Source organism: Aphis gossypii, unplaced genomic scaffold (genome assembly GCF_020184175.1).
Source record: "Aphis gossypii isolate Hap1 unplaced genomic scaffold, ASM2018417v2 Contig00401, whole genome shotgun sequence".
NCBI lineage: Eukaryota > Metazoa > Arthropoda > Insecta > Hemiptera > Aphididae > Aphis > Aphis gossypii.
In genome coordinates this window covers 85,761-109,982 of record NW_026083092.1, presented here as the reverse complement: position 1 = coordinate 109,982, position 24,222 = coordinate 85,761, and the positions used below count along the sequence as shown (strand labels likewise).

The window sequence follows — 24,222 nt, the reverse complement described above, 5'->3', positions numbered from 1 at the left end:
TTTTGGTGTTTTCGTTTTGAAGGAAAACATAAGGAGATAAAAATGTATGCACGTTCAATAACATCAAGAAAAAATATAACACTAACACTTGCAAAAAATTTTCAAATTAAATTTGCCTATCTACTTATGCAGCCAAAAAAAGATGATTTGGTATTGAATTTTAAACACAAAATTAAAGAAAGTCAATTTGGCAAATTAATAAGTGATAAATATAAAATAACACCTAACCAGTATGAATGTTATAATAAAATTGAATTCAAGGGCACTAATTACAAAGAAGGATACTACTTAACCAGGTTTATTTATGAAATGTGTCTATTTAAAATTATAGAAATAATAGTGATTAGTAACATTAAAATAATTATTTTGACCAAACAAATACAATTAAATGGTTTTCATTCTCACTTAGAAGCCTACGAAGTAGATTTCAATGAGCATATCATTTTAAATCCAGTTTTTAATGAAATAAATGACTTTAATGGACCACCAATAAATGTAGTTAATACTTCAATAGGCAAAAAAATGTTCAGAACAAAAGAGTATTTTATGTAATATACATCTTTATGAATATTATGTTTATTATTAGGTATAACATTTCAATAACTGATAGCTAATTTTTGTTTTTGTATAATAATATATTATAATTTAACCAATAACTTTTAAGATTTATGATTAAAAACATATTATATTGTAATAAAATTAATTAGAATTAATTGTAATTTGAAGAAGAATGAATAGTATCAAAAACATTTTTGAAAATTTGAATGATTCAATGTCTGCTTCAATTAGTAATGAAGAGTGCTCTTTTACTGAAACTCAGGATTTTAATAAAGTATGTATTATCTTATAAAATATTTAAAACTGAATTAGAATTTAATTTTTTGTAAATATAGGATCAATCTGCAATTTATGTGGATATTCCAACGGTTGGCGGTTATGAATATCCATTGGAAAATATTGAAAGTTTAAGTGACTTGTTGAGCCAATGGGGATTGAGTTGTTTATACAAAACATGCTTAAGTAATTATAACATAATTCATAAATATAGTTCTGAAATATTTAATTTGTATCCTTTATTTTTATTTTTTTTATAGCTGAGCTGGTAGACCTTACAAGTTTGTCAAGAATAAATCCATCTGAAATGTCCATGTTAGTTAAGGAATATCCTTTAGGCGTTCAGATCAACTTTAGGTACCATGTTGAAGCATGGCAAAAAAGTAATATTACAGAAAATGAACCTAATACAAATATAACATCATCCCATGTTATCCCATCTTCTTCTTGTTCGTCTTCGTTGGAAATGATAAAATTAGACAAAAACCAAAGTATTCAGTGTATAATACCCTCAAAGAATCCAAACATTGAAGTATCAAATATATTAAACTCCACTCAGGGTGCTTTAATAATTGATTATTATAAGAAACATAACAGTATAAATGACAATATAAGAACACTTTTAGTCGAAATAATAATTCAAGAGTTTATCACAAAAAAAATATTAATGTCTGTGTCATTGGCAGAAGAAATTGCTGACCAAATACAGCAACTATTTCCCTCTGAATTGAAGGTTTGATATGAATAAATATAGTACCTATTAACAGTAGCGTATATAGAAATAATTTTTGGGATGGGCTATAGTAGATAGAAACTAGCAAGTTATCTAGCACCTAGACGCTATGTATATTTAACAGTTTCTTTTAAGGAATTTTACGAAAATCATCTAATGCAAATGCTACAGGTGGTGGTAATTATTTTGTGGTACATGCTTAAAATAATAGGTACCTAGACGTTTAAATTTTGTTGGGATTTTGGGAAAAGTATAATATTAATACATTATTATATAATAAATAATAAGTAATAAGCATATGGCATAGATGACAGATCAATTTTGTTTAATCTATATGCTATCAATATGTTTATAGAACTATAATAAAATATCTGAATATGATTAGGAATGTATAAAAATGGATATTTACCTAAGGTACCTAAACTAAACAAGTTATATCATAATCAGTATTCAGCATCTAATACCTATATCCTATTATGTACATTTATTATGATAGGAAGATTTTTTATACTAGGTAGTATAAAAAAAATAATTTTAGGTATGTATTATGTAACATTAAACTCTTTAGTCTTTATAACTTCATATAAAACAAAACAAAACAAATAGGTAAAAATCATTTTTCTATTTTTTTTTATAAAACTATTTACAGTGTCATCAATTTGCAATGGTATATTTCTATGAATTGTCATTAAGGCTAATCCAGTTAATCGAACATTTCCACATTGGTTTCTTATATATGTTTTTAGTCTTCCAAGAGTTGAAAAACTTCTCTCTACACTTGCAGTAGTAATTGGTATTGTACACAGAATTTTCAGCAGAATATAAATATTAGGGAACAGATCAAATTGACATACTTTCAAAGCTGTTAGAGCATTTTTTGGAATCTTTTCAATAGTTGTATCAACCATTTTCCATTTTTTAACCCATACTGTCCACTCACCTTGAATCATAGCTTCAACATTTTCAAAATCAGCGAGGTAAAAGTGTACAGCATCAACAATATTTTCATATTTTGATTTAATTGCATTTATCGGTATAATATTTTGTAAGCTCACAAGAGTCTTTTTGTGTTTAGAAAATCTGTTGACTAATGATGAGTTTAATTCATCAAGATACGGTATGAATAAACTAATTCTATAATATACATCCGGAGAGTTGGTTGAATAATTATGACGATGTCTTTGAATACCAACAATCCTAGGTATTGATGGTTCAACATTAAGTTTAGAACTAATAGCTTGAGCACTTAAATACAAGTGTTTAAATTCAATTTCAACATTTGATCTAATATCACTTATGACTGATTTTACAAGTTCTATGTGCCCAATAGCAGAACTTAATCAATATCAGGTTTTTGTAGGCTTACTGATATTTTATGAGTTATAGCTAACATTTTGCTAACAGTGACTAATGTTATTAAAAATTCAAAATCACAAAGTTTTTTATGAAATGATCGAGCAGCTGTTTCATCATCTTTATTATCTAACATTATCTGTTCCATAGTTTCAATAATTGGTAAAATATCATTTTTGAAATTAACAATTGCTTCATGCCGTTCTACCCATCTAGTGTCACAGTAATTCTTTAAACGTGAAGGTGTCAATCCTTGTTTACATAATTTTGTTTTTAAGATATTAGATCTTCTCACTGATGCTCTTATAAAAGTACTTATTTCCCTTATCACTCCAATACAGTTTCTAACCGGTTGTAATTTTGATGCATCATTTAAAACCAAATTCAATGAATGAGAGACACAATGGGTGTAAATTGCCATAGGATATTCCTCCAATATTATTGCTTGTACTCCATTGAAAGCTCCACTCATTGCAGCAGCCCCAACATACCCTTGTCCACGCATATAGTTTAAATCAAGACCAAGAGATTGTAGTTCATTTTTTACTGTAGTAGCTAACCCTTTGCCTGTAACATCATGCACTGGCACAATTTTTAAAAAATCTTCTCTTATTTCATTTATATCTTCATCAAAATAGCGAACAACTAATGAAAATTGTTCAATTCCTTGAACATCAGATGTTTCATCAGCAAGCACAGTGAAAAATTTGGTTTTTTTCACTTTTTCAATAATTATGTTTTGAATATAAGTCCCTATTAGTTCAATTATTTCATTTTGTATTAATGGACTTGAATACATTTGTTTTCCACCAGCATTTAAGATATGAGATTTAAGAGTATTGTCCCCATTTTTAGCTCTATAGCGCAACAAGGCTCTGAAGTTCCCATCATTATTATCTGGATCATTCAGACTTAAGCGACCATAATCTTTATGTCCTCTTAAGGGAATTTCTTGCCCCCCAAAATATTATTGTCTCAATTATTGCAGAAATTTTTTTGGTGTTTTCAATCAATTCTTTCTTCATTTGCTTATCGACTTGAAATTGTACACTATCTATCTTTCCATCAACCATTTTTAAAAAATTATCTGATTTTAAAACTGCTAATTGGTGATATTGAAGATAAGAATGACGATAAAAAATTTCTTTGGCTGATTTCCAATTCTGCAATGGTTTTGACACAAGCTGTCCAACACCCTGATGTGATCCTTTACCGGAAAAACTTCCAGGACCAAAAACTACACAATTTTTACAAAATGCTCCATTTTGTACTTTAGAATAAGCTAACCATTTAAATTCATCTAACCAAGATTTTTGAAAGTGCCTATTTACATTAGATAATACTTGTACATGCAAGTTGGTGAATGAATCTGGTATCCATGTATTTTTCAAAAGCTTTTCTTTAATACCGTCACTGGAAGTTTTACTAGATGTTATGTTAATATATAAACCAATATCATAATCACTGTTGCTTGAAGTTGTTTGGGTAGAATTAGAATTAATTATTAAATCCTAAAATTAAATTACATTAAAATCTGTCTCAGGATTTTCAAAACTGTCATTAATTTTGTGTTCATCGTTGATTATAGAATGTACTTGACTGGAACTTGTCTCATGTTTATGTGCCTTTAAATTAATTATTAAATTGGGTTAAAAAAAATAAACAAAAGAAATAAGTATACTTACTTAATAAGTAATAGATACATGTTACATAGTATTAAATGGTACAATATTGAAAAAAAATAATATTTTTAATTTAGTTCTTAAATAATAAAATCAAATTTTATAATGTATAAAAGAAAGTTATTGAAACTAATAGAAACATACAATTTTAAAATATAATTCTATATTTTTTATAGAAATGATATTTTACTAAATACTAGTATAATATCCATAGTATATTAAGACTTAAGAGTAATACTGGGAGAAGTTAAGAGTATCTACTATTGTTAAACTGTTAAAGTATTGGAAATGTACACAATTTTCAGAAAATAATTTAAATGTTACATTACACTAATTTAATTTATTACCTTTTTGGATATTTGTATATATTCACTAATTTCGTTAGAAAAAGGGCGTTTCTCAACAGAGTTTCCTTCATTCAATTGTGTGTTCTAAAAATTAACACATAAATAAAAATATATCATTAAGTTATGATAAAAAATAAAAATACGGATGGAAATAATGGATGTCTTGATTTATTAAAATAATTTTGTTTATGTTTTAAAGGTTTAATGTTTGTAATTTTTTTTAAAAAACATAGGTAGGTAACTAACTAAAATATCTAAATTTAATTTATTATTTTAGATATTTTAATACATATTTATTAATATGGGTAGACAATTAAATACTTTTACATTTTAATAAATGATTTGACAATGAATAATGATATTAATTTACGATATATTTCAAAATTAAAATCATCCATCAAGACATCAATAATGGTACCTAGCTTTTTTAAATAAATAAAATATTAATATTAAATTTTACTTACTTTTTTGGCATCAAACACATATTTTTTTAATTTGTCTTTAAAATTCATTATTTAAAATTCAATTAACTATAATATTATAGTAGGTATATACTAAGTAGCAATTTTCACAGTACCTATTAACGTATTTAACACGAAATATTTTAAGTACTACAATAAATAGGTATTATAATCAAACAAAATAGGTCATTAATACGTGTGATTGTGGCGAATATTTCAGCGTCTGTCGTTGTGGAAGTTTCAGTTATTGGATAGGACAATGCTATCAACGACAACGTAAACATGAATATCGAATAAATTAAATAAAGACGTATAAACCAATAATAATTATTAACCAACCTATAAATAGCATTTATAGTGATTGATAAACAATTACTATTATTGCCAGTCTGGGCGTCTGGCAGCATAATATTATTGTTATATTATTCCCACAGATATACTAAGATATTATAGATAATAAACGATGATAATACATAATGTCAAATATTCGTATAATCGTATTTGTTATTTTTCAACAGGCTACGATGTATTATAATTTATAACTTAAAATATTACCTAACAATTTAATATGTTGTTATTCTATTTAAAAATAAAGACTGTTATTTCGGGGGGGGGGCTGCAGCCTACTAGGCCCCCCCCCTATATACGCCACTGCCTATTAAAATACTTGTATAACTAAAAATTTAATTTATCATACCATTTTGTAGGAAAATTATTTCATTAAGGACTGTTCAAGACAACCCAAAGGGAAGTTATATTGCAAGTACTATAATACAATGAGAACATTGAAATCAAGTGGGTTAATTTCAAAACAAAAATCAATAAAAAAAATAACTAAAAGTAGGAATTTTAGTAGTTGGACTAGCAATACTTTTGGTAAATATATTTTTAAAAATCATATATTGTATCATACATATTATACATAATACATTATTTAATTTAAAACAGAACCTGAAGAAGATGTACAATTAATTTTGAATCAAATTAAACATGATAATTGTAGTCTTCCAGAACTTGAACGACATTGGAGTTCAACTGTCAATTATAGACTAAATGAAATTCAAAAGGCCACATCAACTCAGGAAATAATAAAAGAATGGAGGAGTTATAAATTACCAATGGGTTATAAATTAGTGAGTAAAAGTATATTTTTTAAATTAAATTTGAATCAACTTTCAACCATAAGTTGTTTGAAACAATTATATGCTGCACATTACATGCAAATATTAAGTTTAAATAAAATTGATTAATATTATAAGTAGGTAAATAATACCAAAAAGGGTATATATATACTACTATAATCAATTGTGTGTTCATCTATCTATTTTACATAATTTATTACAATTTACATAACACTGTTGCCTTAGACTTAGAGTAACATGTACCTAACATGTACCTAATGTAACCTAACCTATACGCCATTGTAAAACTGCGAATAGTAAATCATTGATATTATATTATGCATTATTTTGCCTAGCAACCATCATGTTACAAAAATAATTTATAAACATTGGTTTAATTTAATACATACCTATAAGTAACTAATTCCTACACTTTTAGTTGATACTAATACAAAATATAAACTGTAGCATCAATTTTTATGAATCTGCTGGTTGACCTTTATAAATGTATAATAAGGTATATAATTAATATTACCAAACATTTAATTTTATTAAATTTTTTATGTAGAAAGTTTACTTATTACTTACATAGTATAATTTGAATCAATATATTATGCTAAATGGTAAATAATGCCCTTGCATATGAAAAAAAATTATTATTTTTTGTTCGTTAATGGTTATAGCTGTAATAGATTGTAGCATAACTAGTTACTCGATTCCACACATGAATTTGAATATCTGCTACTGCATTTTAGTAAATTTAAATGAAAAACTACAACAAACTATTTAAAATCTTGAAAAATTCTGAATATTTGGTGCCTTGCTGGTAAACAGTTATAAATAATAAAAAAAATACTAAATCGGATATTATAGAACATACTACTATAGTACTACAATTGAAAGTTGTTTTAACTTCAGTTTCAGTTACTTTTTGATTCACTAAATTGTGACTGTTGTGTTTTTATCATTGAAAAAAAATGAAATGATAATGAAAGCATCTTATTTCTTATTAGTGACTAGACATTCTATTAGATTCTGAACGAAGTGATGAATGTATTGATTTTACAATGATGTGTGTTTTTTTTTTTTTTTTTTTTTTTTGTGTCTGTGTACAGCATAACTAGTCGAAATAATGCTCCAATTTCAAACAATGGGGGTGGTTTCCGATGTAAAAGTGAATATCCTTGGTGCATTATAGAGGTAAAAAGTTAACATTTTCCAACAGTTTTCAAAAAAATCGAGAAAAACAAAAAAAAAATGACGGAAAAACGGCAATTTTTACGCAAAACCAGTTTTCGACCAAATCGATTTTTTTTTATGGTTGTAATTCAAAAACTAATTACTGAAAATACTTGAAATTTTCACCAAATGTTAATGTCAGTGGTATCCGTATATAGTTAAATTTTCAAAAAATTTTGACTTTTTTTGAGTTATTTATAGACCACTGAAATTTTCTATTTTTTTGAGAAATTTTTTTTAAAGTGTCGATAAAAAATTTTTGGACGACCAAAAAGTTTTGAAAATTTAATACAAGGTTCCTTATGAGTTGTTTTTAATGTAGCTAAAAAAAATTAAAAATCGTTAGTCACAATTTTTTTTTATAAGCGTTTTTAGTTCAAATTTTTACGAAAACATTTTTCTTCAAATATCTGTAAAAAAAACTCTACCGGATTCAGACAAAAAATTTTTATGAGTGTTTTAAATTTAAATTTTTACAAAAACCGCGTTAAATAACAGTTTAGCCTCAAACGATTTTTGATATTTGTTATTATTCAAAAAGTAAGTCGTAGATACTTGAAAATTTTACCAGTTATTAATTCGCGTTTTCTTTACGTGATTTAAATTTCAAAATATTTTGACTTTTTTTGAGCTATTTATAGACAACTGAAATTTTCAATTTTTCTGAAAAAATATTTTTGAAGTGTCGATAAAAATTTTTTGGCCCTATCAAAATACTTGAAAATTTAATACAAAGTTCCTCATATGTTATTCTTATAGTGATTAAAAAATTATAAGAATACATAGGCACAATTTTTTTTTATTAGCATTTGAAGTTCAAATTTTGACGAAAATTCGTCAAAATTATGAATATTTGCGAAATATTTGAAGTTGAAAAATCATAAAATTTTTTGTGTTTATAACTAAGGATTAAAAATACAACACTAAGTTTTCCATAAGTTTACCTTCAAGTATCTATAGAGAAAACTCGAAGCATCATTATAGGAAAAATTTTAAGTGCGTTTGAATTTTAAATTTTAACGAAATAGCGTAACGATAACGATTTATCCTCAAATGATTTTAAATATTTGTTATTATTCAAAAAGTATAAGTCGTAGATACTTGAAAATTTTACCAGTTATTAAGATTCGCGTTTTCTTTACGTGATTTAATTTTCAAAATATTTTTTAATATAAGCTGGTTTTTTTAAACCACCTTTTTTACCAACCACTAGAAATTATATCCTAGGCTGACAAATCATCTTCGTTCAGAATCGTTTTTCGTATACAATGATAACTATCATTGGATTCAAATTTAACACTCCTATAATATATAATAATGATCCATACGGCACCTAATGTACAGCAGAGCGGTACTCACTTGCCCACTTTTTTTAGATTGTATAGTGTATACTGTATGATAACATTGTAATCACAAACTTGATAGTAAATAAAATAATTTTGACTGCGATTATCAATACATGATGTTCTATGATATTATAGATATGGATATAGATTATACCTGAGACCAGCGGTCGTTAACCTTTTACTTTTAGTTTCCTGTGTATCCAAAAACAAATACGTAAATGGACCCTGCTGATTACCTAATACCCCTACCGGCCCTACCTGTCTAGAATATTTTATAGGTAGACCTATTTGGGCTTGAGCTAACATGTCTTATAGCTTATTTAAATAACAAAATGTAAAATATTTATTAGGTACCTGCAAATTTATTTTTCAGAACGATATTGATTTTAATGTTCTACATCCAAATTGTTTCAATGTACTGGGCAATTATGAACTAAAATTATTCAGAATATTTAATATTTTAACAACAAAAAAATCAAAGATATAAGCTCTCGTAAATTATTAGAGAGTTTAAATGAGATTGAAAATCCATGTGAAAGTAATTTGCAACAATTTATATATTATACAGGGTGTCCCACTGAGATCTGACAAATGAAATAACTTTTGTTCTAATTAATATTTTTAAAAAATGTCTTTTAAATATGATTCATAGACAATTGAGCTACATTGTTAGTATACACTTTTTATTTTTTATTTTTTAATACTGAAGAAATTTTTTAAAAATATTAATTAGAACAAAAGTTATTTCATTTGTCAGATCTCAGTGGGACAGCCTGTATATTATATCTCTTAATAAGATTATAATATCTTAGACTTGTAGTCTTGAATATTGATAACTAATTATATAATATATTTTCAGATGCTAAACAAGCAGTTACGTTTTATTTATTACATTCGTTACTTGTTCCAACTACTAAGAAAGTAACCAGGGATGATAAGGGAAAAAAGAATATTATTAAATTCTCTATAAAAGATTCCCAAAATACTTTTGTGGTGTTTTGCAGTACTGTTTCCCAAGCTGAAGAATTAATATCTAATAAATATAGCCTTAATATGCCGATTCAGCCTTTTATTTTGATTATTGGTACACCACTACAACCAAAAGAAATAATAGTATATTTTGATACAATAAAGTATAAAGTTTTCACTGTATTAAGAGCTATAGATGTATGTTTCAAAATAATACATTTATTTAATTTAGAGTACCCAGTAGAATCGTGTGCTGTATGGCTATTTATTCAAAAATATTTGTATAATATTAAAACCAAGTTCGATAAATCCCACCCTAATCTAAATCAATTGATATTTGATTTAGAAAATAATGTTGAATAGTTAAATTTTATATAATTGTTGAGCTTTGTTAGTTATTACTAGAACCTAATAAAAAAAATAAAAATAAATAGTTAAATATATATTTTATAAGTTGAATAATAATTTATTTACTTACTTGTAATTAACTACTTTAACTATATAATATTAAAATATGTATACATTTATAAACCTATGTTTCTTTTTCTTTTTTTGTAAATACATTATTAATTTTATTCAATATACCTATAGATAATATATAAAAATAATAATATAGGTATGTATAAACATTTTTCATGTAATTTACACATAGTGTTATTTGTATTAGCCTATACTTGTTGTATTTATGTTGCTTAAAAAATATATGTTATCCTTAGGCTGTTGTGTGGTTTAAATTAAATATAAATTTCCTACTTATTCGTTATAATATAATTTAATTTAATATACCTTTTATTTATTTGATTTATTTGTTTATAAGTATTCATAGTAGTAGTGTAGTATATGGAAATTTTAAACACTACACAGTAAAACATTATAATGTAATTTATATGTATTTGTATTGTATACTTTATTTATCTAAACTTCATTAGGTACCTATGTTATTTAAATATATTTAATACACTGTCTTACTTGTATAATTTATATGAATTTATATTGTATAGGTACATTATGTGCCTAAACTATTCAATTATTTTAATATATGTTTAATATATCTATTTTGTTTAGGCTGTATAATTTTATTTATACTTACATTTTGCTCACATTTATGTTTAATAATATTTGACATTTTCTAAAAAATAAAAAAAAAATTTAATACCTTATATGTATTTGCAATTTGCATATTATATTTTATTTCAACCAATAATAAATTCAGTTAATATGATTAAAATAATTTATTGAAATAATAAACATATTTTGTTGAATGGGAACAGTTTTTTAATCAGTAACAAATTTCTTAAGATGTGTTAATCAAATAATTTATTGTATTGATTAAATATTTTATTGTATTGATCAGAAATTTTATGAAAACAATTTCACCATTACAATATAATATAATCAAAATAATAATATAAGTTAAATCAAAATGATAAAATGTTTGTCATTTTTGAAGATCCTTAGGAACTGACATTTTAATTTTGTTGATTGGATAAATTTGTTTGTAAGCTGTATAGTGACAAATATTTTATTGATCCAATCCATATTTTTATCAATGTTACCAAGGTTTTTTTTTCAGTGTAATTTGTATAAATATCGGCTTATACGAACACGAAAAGATGGTCTTAAAAAATGGTGTGTATACAAAAGTCGTGCTACTGTAGCATTGTAACAAATGGAAATTTACTCCACGAAACGACAAATGAACATAATCATAGTGAAAATTCAGTCCAAAGTATTGAAAGACAAATTATAAGAGAAATTTGTAAACGCAAAGCAAGTGGCTCTATTTCTGTTCGACCTATAAAAATAATTCGAACAGAACTCGTAAATAGTGTACATTCAGAAATTGAATATAGGGATATAGAAAAGCCATGTACGACAAACGACGACAAATATATCCGGCTTTTCCTAAATCTCTAATAGAGTCGATTGAACAACTTAAAAGTATGGATAATAATGATGTACTTAAATTTAAAGGTGACCAGTTTGTTTTTGTGCCCGATAACAAATTATTCGTTTGTATTACTACAGAACAAAATCTAAATTGTATGGTTGATTCATCAGATTTTTTTGCCGATGGTACTTTTAATTATGCACCAAAATATTATATTCAGCTCTATACAATTAATTGTTTGCGAAATGGCTTTTATATACCCGTGGCTTATTTTTTCTTGCCAGAAAAATCTATATCAACCTATATTGACATGTGGTTGTATCTTCAAGATTTGTGTGAAAAACTTATTTTCAAAAAACTTGTTATTCGCAAAATACATTTAGATTTTGAAATAAGCGCCCATGAAGCATGTCGAGAAGTATTCCCAAGTATTAAAATTCAAGCATGTCGATTCCATTTAGGACAGTGTTGGTGGCGAAAAGTAATTATAGTTAAAATATATTATAAATATATACATTATAAAATTATAATATTAAACGTATTAACTTTACAGATAAATTCTGTGCAGCAACTCCGTACAGCATATACTAACGACGGCGAGTTAGGAAAATGGTTGAAACTATTTTTTGGGTTGCCATTCCTACCACCACATGAGATTGAAAATGCATTCGTTGAACTTGTATCAATATGTCCAAATATAGATATAGGATGCTTATTTTCTGATTATTTATTAAATACGTACGTAGAAGATGATTGTCTATTTCCGCCAAAAATTTGGGCTCAAGAGCCATCAGAAAATCCTCGGTAATACTAAATAACTATACATAGTAACATAGTATAGATACTATAACCTAACCTGTTTTCTTATATATTTGTATTGTTGTTAGTACAACAAATGGATCGGAGAGTTTCCATAGGACATACAATGCGCAATTTCATAATCCACACCCTTCTATTCATTTGGTTATATCAGTTCTGAAGGAAACTCAAGAAGAGACCTGCATCAGCATCTAAAGGGCGTTTCAATAAAATTGCATTAGCCGACAAACAACGTTTAGACCACACAATTAACGAATACAAAAAATATTTGATTCATAAAAATATAATAAAATATTTATTAAGTATTTGTAACAAATACCAAGGAATTAAATTATAATTTTTTTTTTTTAGATTTTTACAGAAATTTTACAGTTTTTTTATATATATTTTTTTTATAATTTAAACAACGAATTTACTATAAATATTAAATTATGAAGTACAAAATATTTAACAAGTATTATATAATTATTTTTTTTACATTTTTAAAATTTAAAAATTTTTTTAAATTTTATACGAATCGACATAAAATATTTATTAAGTATTGTATAATTTTATATTTTTATTATTATATAAATTTTATATTTTAAACGAATTGACTATAACTAATATTAAATAGCGACATATAAAATATTTATCAAGTATTATATAATTATTTTTTTTACATTTTTAAAATTTTAAAATTTTTTTTACACGAATTGACAATATTAAATGGCAACATTGCACAGACAATCGTACGCAATCGTGTTGTTTTTGGGGCCTTTTTGACGATCTATTGTTTGAACAAAATCGTACGGAATCGTGTTCCCAAAAAGGTAAAACGTACGGAATTTATTAATTTTTTTAGCACTCAAAAAGAAATAACTAAACACTTCAGTAAGTTTCGTTTTAGAAAAAGGAAACGGTAAAGTTGTCGTAGGCAATGTCTTTTGAGTGGTCGTGTGTAAGTCTGCTGTGCTCCTGCACTTGTCTGGTTGAGTGCACTGAAAAAAAACCATTGGTAAAATTAAGAAGATTGTCTTGTTAGCAGTTAACAATCTATAAATTGTTACCTTAATAATATTATGGTCAAAATAACAATATTATTCATTTGTTTAATAGTAGCATTGGTTATAATGATAACTGTCAAATAAAAATTAACAATGTACTATTTATTAAATTAACAATGAATTGTTGAAACGATTATATTGATCTTATTATTCTATTCTGCAGTATTGTTACTGTGATCACTATTGTTTCGATACGAAATCTATTTATAGCTTGGTTTTACTAAAAAACAACAAATGTCTTGTTATCGCGATAAAAAAATTGTTAAAAAATATATTGTTTTAATCGTTTTTCCACTGCACTCCAGCATACATGGTCTATCGTCTGTCGCCTACTTGTCTGCCGTCTTCTAGTCTGCCGTCTACTCGTCTGCTGTCTACTCGTCTCTGATCATTTGCGCGTTTTCATATTTAAAAATTTAGTACCTATTTACTATTTCGTAGTGCCACTGTGATACCATATAAAACTTTCGAAATTTTAATAAAGATTGTGTTAAGTGTACAAAAATCTAAGTGAACTAATGAACTAGGTAAGTATACATAAAAGCTTTTTAACGGTAAGTCAAACTATAATTTTAATTATACCTATACCGACTTCTTTAAAAAAACGCATTTCTTAGGATACTAAAAATTTTATATAACAGGCACGTATCCAAGCTCATGAAAACTTTCACTTATATATTAAAATTTTAATATATAATAATAAATATATACCTATTATAATTTATATTTATTAATTATTTTATATAAAAATCAATTAATACATCATCACCAAACTAAAATTGTATTACGTATTTACGTGACTAAATACTAGAATTTAATTTAAAAGAAATTTGTGTTATCTACATACTAATTTTAATTTTAAAGTGAAATGTTATATTTGTTATTTAAATGTATCTAACTGGAAAGCCTTGGTGACCCATTTTAAAATTTTTCATTTACTTAAATCTGATAGTGCTTACAAATGTTGCGAGGGAAATTGTACACAATCGTTTCTGTGTTTAGGGTCTTTCAAAAGACATATGATAAGCAAGCATGCCCCTAAACCTGAACTCTTAAATTATAATGAACACCTTAATTGTAAATCCCCTCAGCCTTCTCAAAATAACGACTACATCGATAATAATATATTAATGCAATCTGACAATGACAATTCTATCCCTACTGCCGAAGTTCAATTTAACATAGATCAAGCTATTAAAGATTTATATAAATCTGTTGTAGAATTTATTGTTACATTACATGATAACAATAATTTTACTAAAAAAGATGTAACTAAAATTCAATCTGGTATAATACAAAACTTACTCACACCAATGGTCTACATATTAAAAGCGATTGTAAAAACCGAAGTAAAAGAACCGCTATCTCTTTCAAAATTTAACCAAATTATAACTGCCATATCTAACCCATTTCAATACTGTAGCTCTGAATATAATTTACTAAATTGGTTAAGTACTAATAATCTAATTTCTGAAATACAACAATTTACTATTAATAATGAAATTTGTCCAATTCAACACATGGGAGAGTCTATACATGACGAAAAAAAAACAAAAGGTGCATTATTACCATTAAAACTACAATTTAAAAAATATTTCGAACATGGTGATAATTTAAAAATTCAAATGGATGAAATCCAAAAATTACAATTAAATAATGACGGCAATATCTCAAATTTTATGCAAGGAAATCTATGGCGACAAAAATCTCTAATTACAGCCAAGAAAAAATATTTATTCCTTATTTTCTGTATATTGATGATGTAGAAATTAATAATCCATTAGGATCTCATTCTATGGTTCAACAAATGTCAGCAATTTACTATAGTTTTCCGGGACCTTTTCCGTTAGTTCACTACCACTACTTTTTTTGATTTTTCTGTTCATTCACTAACATTAATCCATAAACATATTATTTAGATTCTGGGGGTATGAAATGTGCTTTATGTGTATATAGTTACTACCAATAACTATATGCGTGTTTCGGCACTCGTCGCTACGCTCCTCGGCGCCGTCGCTACGCTCCGCACAAATCGAAAATATCCCTCGACTTGCTATGCAACGCCACCTCAAGTAGGTCACAGGGTAAGTTATGTCGTAGTATATGGGCAGTGATTATCCTGTGACTTACTAGACCAATAGAGTGTGGTAATCTTTAACCTGAAATTTCAATTAATCATTTAAATAATTTTCATTTAAAAATGTCTGCTAGGAAAGTAATGACCTTACATACCTTTATACATTACTTTCCCCTTATGGTTGGAGACCTAGTGCCAGAAAATGATGAAGTTTGGTCTTTTTTTTTAATACTGCTCCAAATAAATGATCAATTGTTGTCATACACATTTAATACAAATTCAATAAAATATCTTAAACGATTAATATCAACACATAATAAACAATACACCACCCTATTCAACGACACTTTAAAACCAAAGCACCATTTTTTAATACATTACCCTACTATTATAGAGAACTCGGGATCTCCTCGACATTATTGGTGCTTTCGATTCGAAGGAAAACATAAAAATATGAAAATGTATGCTAGGTCCACAACTTCTCGAAAAAACATAACATTGACTTTAGCTAAAAAGTTTCAGTTAAAATTTGCTCATTTTTTGTTACAACCTACTGCATTAAAAATAATTACAAAAGATAAACACAAAATTCATAGCAAAAACATTTTAGAGATATGTAGAACATTAGATTTAAATCCATCTCAATTTTCCTGTTATAATGAATTGGAGTTTAATGGTGTTGTTTATAAAGAAGGATATTATTCAAGCAAATTTATAAATGAAATGAATTTATTTAAAATAGGTAGTTGAAATAATTGCTGTTCATAAAAACTATGAAACAGTTTTCATTTTAGGTGAATCAGTATTGTTGAAAACATTTGATACACATTATGAATCTTATTAAGTTAGTGATGATGAAAATGTTTTAAAGAGTTCTATTATTTATAGTGTAAATGATTTTAGTGGACCTGCCATTAATATCACAAATGTTGCAACAGGTAAAAAAATGATCCGTTTAAAACAGTTTTACTGAATGATCATTTATCTTAAAAATATATATTAATATTGTTACTGTATATATTGTAAATAATTAGTTTTATTGCTTAAAATTTTGTATTTTTTTTTTTCATATTTTCATATTTTAGTACCTACCTATTTCATATTTGTAATGGAACACATTAATAATATTTTGAATTCAGATATTTATGGGCAATCTTCATCTGATTTTGTAAGTTTTAAGTTTATTTATCAATACAATAAATGTATTTGTTAGTGTGTCTGTTATTACCTAAAATTAATTTATACATATATTGATATATATATAATATGCTGCAGCATCCAGACCAATTACAAAACCAACTAATTGATTTAGATATAGAAATAAATGATAACATTAATAAGTATAATAACATACCTTATTATAACTATCCTACTGAAGATGATTTGCTTAAACTTAAAAATCTATTAAAAAAATGGAACTTACTATGTGTATACCAGACTTGTATTGGTAATAATATAATATAAATACTAATATATTACAATTAATAATTAATTACCTATGTTTATTATTTATGGTATTTTACCTATATAAATATTTTTTTCTTTGTAGACCAACTGATTGATCTCAAGATTATGGCATGTATGAGAGTAGAACATGTTCATAAATTGTTAGAAAAATTTCCTTTAGGTATTATAATATTATTTGAGTCTGAACTAATAAAATGGCAAAAAAATAATGGTACTATTGTTAAAAATATTGTATCTAATAATGAAATAGTTCAAGCTCAAGTTTGTGTTGAAAATATTTCATATCCTCAAAAGACATTTGAGTTAAAATTAGATGAAATATTACAATCATCTGGGAAAGGATCTCTTATAATTGATTATTACAAAAAAAAAATAAGAAACTAAATGATGGAATCAGAACAACTTTAGTAGACTTGATTATTAGTCATATGGTAACAAAACATATTCCAATGTCAATTGGATTAGCAAAATCCTTGGCCAATCAAATAGTAGCCATGTTCAAAACAGAAATTGAGGTATTTAATATGCTATTCTAAATTACAACATTCTGTCTGTAAAATGTAGGTATCTAATTAATTACTTTGTTATACTTATTTTAGGACACGTATTTCATGAAAATTGGTAACAATAGAAACACCAAAGGAAAATTGTATACAAAATATTTCAATTCTGTGAGAAATTTAAAAACAAATGGATTAATAGAAAGTGCCTCAACAATCAGTAAATCTAAAACAAATGATGATACATTTGACAAATATTATAGTTGGACACAAAAGGACTTTGGTAAGCCATATTAAATTTGAATTATTAATACACCTATATAATAAATTATTTACTGAACTAAGTTAAAATGTATTATCTAGTTTAAATATTTATTTAAATATGTACATTAATAATAATTATTACTATTGTTTTAGTGCAAGAAAAAAATATCGAATGTGTTTTAGATGAATTAAAACATAATTCGACTTCATTTCCGGATTTAGAAAGAAACTGGAAAGCTACAATTAATTACAGACTAAATTATATTAAAAATTCCTCGTCCACCAATGAGATATTAAAAATGTGGAAACAATATTTAATACCATATGAACATAAACTAGTAAGAGATCAATAATTATCATAACAACTTAAAAATATTATTTTTGTACCTAGGTACTTAATATCTTAGAACACCATCATATTGTACTTAACCTGTTAAATAAGTGTTTTATATTATTTATTTTATTTTGTGATGGTTTTTTATGTGACTTAAGCTACCTATTTATTTATAGGCCATCCCTTTCTTAAATAATCTTCTAATATGGAGCGATATCACAGACCATTGAAGTTTTTTTTTTGGGGGGGGGATTTGGATAACCATGTAGTATAATATACTGTAGTCTAAAAATAAACACAAAATATTATTTTATCTATATATTCAGATCTAATTATTAGCTTTGTAATAAATATATTTTATATTAATACAATTTTCAGATTGATATAGACTATAATGCATTATTTCCCAACAGTGCTAGTATATATGATGAATTTAATGTAAAAATTGATAAAGTGCTTACAATTATGGATGAAAAAATAAAAGATATTAATTGCCGTAAATTATTAGAAGAAATTAAAACTGCAAAGGATATTACTGAAAGTAATATATATTTTTTTAATGATAACAATTTTATGAATTATGACTTGGTACCTAATTTATAATTATTAGATATGTTTCAACTTCAAACATTTTTCTATATTATATTTCCCACTTTCAAGTTTCAGTCAATAATAAAAAAAAAAAATCATATTAAATCTGTAGTGATGTTCCTTTTAAATATATTATAAATATTCGAAAGTATTTATAAAATATGTTTTGAAATTGAATCAAGTATACCCAACAGATTAAAATCATTATAAAAATACATATAATACCTACCTACGAAAAACAAAAAAAAAATATAGATTTTTAATTTGATATTCAAAAAGTGGGCAAGTGAGTACCGCTCTGCTGTACATTAGGTGCCGTATGGATCATTATTATACAATGTGTCCCGGGGCGAAGTGACCGGCCGCCGTCATATGAAAGTATACCTAAAATGACGAAGAAATAACCTTTAAAGTGGGGGTCTAACTCTTTTTTTTTGAGTTATGGGCAATTTAAGTTTTTTTAAACCAAACAAAAACTACCACGGATTTTTTTATGTTTCTCCAAAACTTTTCAACATTTTAACATAATTTTTTTTTTGTTTTAAAGCTATTTAATTGTCCTTTCAACCAACATACGCAATTAAACCAAACTTATGTAAATTATTATTATTAAATTGAAAAAATTAAATTTTTTATCAAAAGTTGGAATTTTTAAAAATAAATCTCGTATTACTCAAAATAATTCAATATTTAGTATGGGTTATTTTGGTTGTGTATTATTCTACAGAATAATACCTTGATTACCTTATAAGTTTGGTTTTCATATCTTTCATAATTGCAGAGTTATACGCAGCTAAACATTACAGGTCTTTTGTGATTTTAATTATTGACAATTTATTTTATGGTAATTTTAGGTGATATAAATAATGTAAGAAGTCAATTTTTTTTTAAAATAAAATAAAAATAAAGTAGTTTAATAATAATAATAATTAAATAACAAGGAAATAAATGTTATGTTTATTTGATTAATTAATAAGATTTTCAAAGTGTTCCCCACCTAACTGCAAACAAGCTTGAGCTCTAAATGAAACACTTTGTGTAGTCCTTTGTATTTCAGCATGATTTTGTCGTATTTCTTCTGCTGCTATCACCCCTAATGAGTTTATGCCTAAGTTATACTTGATGTTTAGAAAAATTATAAATTGCCAATAATTAAAATCACAAAAGACCTGTAATGTTTAGCTGCTTATAACTCTGCGATTATGAAAGATATGAAAACCAAACTTATAAGGTATTCAAGGTATTATTCTGTAGAATAATACACAATCAAAATAACCCATACTAAATATTGAATTATTTTGAGTAATACGAGATTTATTTTTAAAAATTCCAACTTTTGATAAAAAAATTTAATTTTTTCAATTTAATAATAATAATTTACATAATTTTGGTTTAATTGCGTATGTTGGTTGAAAGGACAATTAATAGCTTTAAAACAAAAAAAAAATTATGTTAAAATGTTGAAAAGTTTCGGAGAAACATAAAAAAATCCGTGGTAGTTTTTGTTTGGTTTAAAAAAACTTAAATTGCCCATAACTCAAAAAAAAAAGAGTTAGACCCCCACTTTAAAGGTTATTTCTTCGTCATTTTAGGTATACTTTCATATGACGGCGGCCGGTCACTTCGCCCCGGGACACATTGTATATTATAGGAGTGTTAAATTTGAATCCAATGATAGTTATCATTGTATACCAAAAACGATTCTGAACGAAGATGATTTGTCAGCCTAGGATATAATTTCTAGTGGTTGGTGAAAAAGGTGGTTTAAAAAAACCAGCTTATATTAAAAAATATTTTGAAAATTAAATCACGTAAAGAAAACGAGAATCCTTATAACTGGTAAAATTTTCAAGTATCTACGACTTATACTTTTTGAATAATAACAAATATTTAAAATCGTTTGAGGATAAATCGTTATCGTTACGCTATTTCGTTAAAATTTAAAATTCAAACGCACTTAAAATTTTTCCTATAATGATGCTTCGAGTTTTCTCTATAGATACTTGAAGGTAAACTTATGGAAAACTTAGTGTTGTATTTTTAATCCTTAGTTATAAACACAAACAATTTTAGGATTTTTCAACTTCAAATAATTTGCAAATATTCATGCTTTTGACGAATTTTCGTCAAAATTTGAACTTCAAATGCTAATAAAAAAAAATTGTGCCTATGTATTCTTATAATTTTTTAATCACTATAAGAATAACATTTGAGGAACTTTGTATAAAATTTTCAAGTATTTTGATATTGCCAAAAAAATTTTATTGACCCTTCAAAAAAAAATTTTCAGAAAAATTGAAAATGTCAGTTGTCTATAAATAGCTCAAAAAAACTCAAAATATTTTGAAAATTAAATCAAGTAAATAAAATACCAATCTAAATAACTGGTAAAATTTTCAAGTATCTACGACTTATACTTTTTGAATTATAACAAATATCAAAAATCGTTTGAGGCTAAACCGTTATTTAACGCGGTTTTGTAAAAATTTAAATTTCAAACACTCATAAAAATTTTTTGTCTGAATCCGGTAGAGTTTTTTTTACAGATATTTGAAGAAAAATGTATGGAGAACCTTGTACCAATTTTTCAAAACTTAGTTATAAAAGAAAAAAATTTTATGATTTTTCAACTTCAAAATTACTTGCAAATTTTCGCGTTTTCGACAGATTTCGTAAAAATTTGAACTATAAACGCTTATAAAAAAAATTGTGACTAACGATTTTTAATTTTTTTTAACTACAATAAAAACAACTCATAAGGAACCTTGTATTAAATTTTCAAAACTTTTTGGTCATCCAAAAATTTTTTATCGACACTTAAAAAATTTCTCAAAAAAAACGAAAATTTCAGTGATTTATAAATAACTCAAAAAAAGTCAAAATTTTTTGAAAATTTAACTATATACAGATACTACTGACATTAACATTTGGTAAAAATTTCAAGTATTTTCAGTGATTAGTTTTTGAATTACAACAATAAAAAAAAATCGATTTGGTCGAAAACTGGTTTTGCGTAAAAATTGCCGTTTTTCAGTCATTTTTTTTTTGTTTTTCTCGATTTTTTTGAAAACTATTGGAAAATGTTAACTTTTTACCTCTATAATGCACCAAGGATATTCACTTTTACATCGGAAACCACCCCCATTGTTTGAAATTGGAGCATTATTTCGACTAGTTATGCTGTACACAGACACAAAAAAAAAAAAAAAAAAAAAAACACACATCATTGTAAAATCAATACATTCATCACTTCGTTCAGAATCTAAAATACATTATTAACTTTACATCTATAGGTATTAATATGTACATACTTAATAATATATTTAGTGTTTATTATAATGGTTTTTCTTTTTTTTTATTAAAAATTTTAATTTCTTAATAGATACAAAAAATGCAGCAATCATGTATTGTTTACATGCAATGTTTGCAGCTACATCAACAAAAGTTACTTTGGATGAAAATGGCAAAAAAAACCATAGAAAATATTCTATTAAAGATTCACAGGATCATTTCATGGTTGATGGTGAATCAGTGGAAGTCTTTATGGACCAGTTACAAAATTAAGACTGTCCTATTCAACCTTTTATTTTTATAGTTGGTAGTATTTTTCGGCAAAAAGAAATATTAGTATATTTTGATTCAATTTTATATAAGGTACATTTTATTCTAAGAGCCGTTGAGGTATGTTATAAAATCTTTCATCTATTTCAGTTAGAATATCCATTACAATCACAGATTGTATGGTTGTTCATACAAAAGTTTTATTTTTGTTTTTCATCTAAGCACGACAAGCCTTATCATAAGTTGTCTCAAATATTGTCAGAGTTAAGTAATTAATATTGTCCAGTAGGTAATATAACTAAACCTATACTTGTATTATTTTATACTATATTGTTTTTTTATAAATAAAAAGAAAATCTTAAGTTGAATACATTGTTTTTGCTTAATCAACAATTTATCTTATTAATATGATCATGGTTTTTATTTATCACAATGACAATTTAAAGTATGTTGGTTTGACTATAACGTGTTACCTAAATACTGTAACAAGATTTTTATCGAATCAACAATTTATCTTATTAATATGATCATGGTTTTTATTTATCACAATGATAATTTAAAGTATGTTGGTTTGACAATTAACTTGTGTTGTATTATATGTATGAATATTTTATAAGAGATGTTAGTACGTAAGAAATAAGTTAAGAAAAACTATAGATAATAAGTAAAACAGTAAAATTCAATAAGTTAAGCAATACTTAATTATTCACACAAATAGGTTAAAATAACAATTGTGCAATTCAGTATCTGTAAACTTTATATTACAGTTAGCATAGTAAGCAAGATATAATAATAAGAAATGTAAATAAATTTGTTTAATAATTTTCTAATCGGGTTAAAATAACAATTACATAATAATCATAGTGTCATAGTGTCTATAAACTGTAAATTTAACGTAGTAATAGAAAAATGTAGAACAATCGATAGTAATTCGATTGTAAGTGTAATATATAAGTGAGATGGCTAAGACAGCAAAGGGAGTCAGTGGTGGTGATCGTGTGACTCGAGCACCACCGGACGTCGTGTTCAAACTTCAAATAAAGTACTTTGCGTTATTTTGTGTTTAACTTTATTTTGGTGTACGTCCGAGTAATCGGCGTATACGACACTTGTTACCTAAATTGTAACAAGATTTTTGACAAATCAACAATTTATCTTATTAATATGATCATGGTTTTTATTTATCACAATAACAATATAAGATATGTTGGTTTGACGAATATCTTGTTAGCTAAATAGCAACAATATAATTGTCAAACTAACATAGTTTTTTTTCAATATGATCAGGATTTTTTTTTCAGTGATGGTGCTCGTGCACTGATGAGAGGAGACGATTTTGGTCAGGCCCGCCAGAGTCATCGGCGGCCCGATCAAAGGTGTCGGTGTCCCCAAAGAAAATTGTCTTTTTCCCTGGTGAAAACGACCCTGACCGGTCCGATGGTCCATCCCCCGTCTCCGGCGGCACATGAAAGAAGTTGCATGTGTTGCGCTGTACCGCTATAATCCCGTACAGTGTCCTGTACGTGACTAGATAATAGGAATCGTTCCAATCATCAGTGACTTGATTTATTGGGGTTATTTTAGATT

General features: G+C 25.9%; 2 protein-coding genes and 1 pseudogene across 2 annotated transcripts; all 3 read left to right on the top strand.

Annotated features, from left to right (window-relative positions):
* The first annotated feature begins 703 nt into the window (after window positions 1–703).
* On the top strand, window positions 704–10,615 carry LOC126554015 (uncharacterized). Its single transcript, XM_050209132.1, has 5 exons — window positions 704–1,567; window positions 6,118–6,286; window positions 6,359–6,543; window positions 9,490–9,654; window positions 9,976–10,615. The coding sequence occupies exons 1-4, from the start codon at window positions 1,142–1,144 to the stop codon at window positions 9,601–9,603; spliced, it is 894 nt and encodes a 297-aa protein (XP_050065089.1). The 5' UTR covers window positions 704–1,141; the 3' UTR covers window positions 9,604–9,654; window positions 9,976–10,615.
* A 1,338-nt stretch (window positions 10,616–11,953) lies between these two features.
* Window positions 11,954–12,990, top strand: LOC126554010 (uncharacterized). The gene is made up of 4 exons (XM_050209127.1): window positions 11,954–12,161; window positions 12,261–12,457; window positions 12,530–12,780; window positions 12,864–12,990. Exons 1-4 carry the CDS (start codon window positions 11,954–11,956, stop codon window positions 12,988–12,990), a joined length of 783 nt encoding a protein of 260 aa, XP_050065084.1.
* Window positions 12,991–14,662: 1,672 nt separating this feature from the next.
* LOC126554009 (uncharacterized) lies at window positions 14,663–22,928 on the top strand (annotated as a pseudogene).
* Window positions 22,929–24,222: the final 1,294 nt, after the last annotated feature.

Excerpts from the sequence above, each read along its gene's own strand:
- LOC126554015 (XM_050209132.1), top strand. The coding sequence starts at position 1,142 with ATGTCCATGTTAGTTAAGGAATATCCTTTAGGCGTTCAGATCAACTTT. Across the intron at positions 6,287-6,358 it reads TTGGACTAGCAATACTTTTG|AACCTGAAGAAGATGTACAA; the intron begins GTAAATATATTT and ends AATTTAAAACAG. Across the intron at positions 6,544-9,489 it reads TACCAATGGGTTATAAATTA|AACGATATTGATTTTAATGT; the intron begins GTGAGTAAAAGT and ends TTTATTTTTCAG.
- LOC126554010 (XM_050209127.1), top strand. The coding sequence starts at position 11,954 with ATGTACGACAAACGACGACAAATATATCCGGCTTTTCCTAAATCTCTA. Across the intron at positions 12,162-12,260 it reads ATCAGATTTTTTTGCCGATG|AAAAATCTATATCAACCTAT; the intron begins GTACTTTTAATT and ends TTTTCTTGCCAG. Across the intron at positions 12,781-12,863 it reads GAGCCATCAGAAAATCCTCG|TACAACAAATGGATCGGAGA; the intron begins GTAATACTAAAT and ends TATTGTTGTTAG.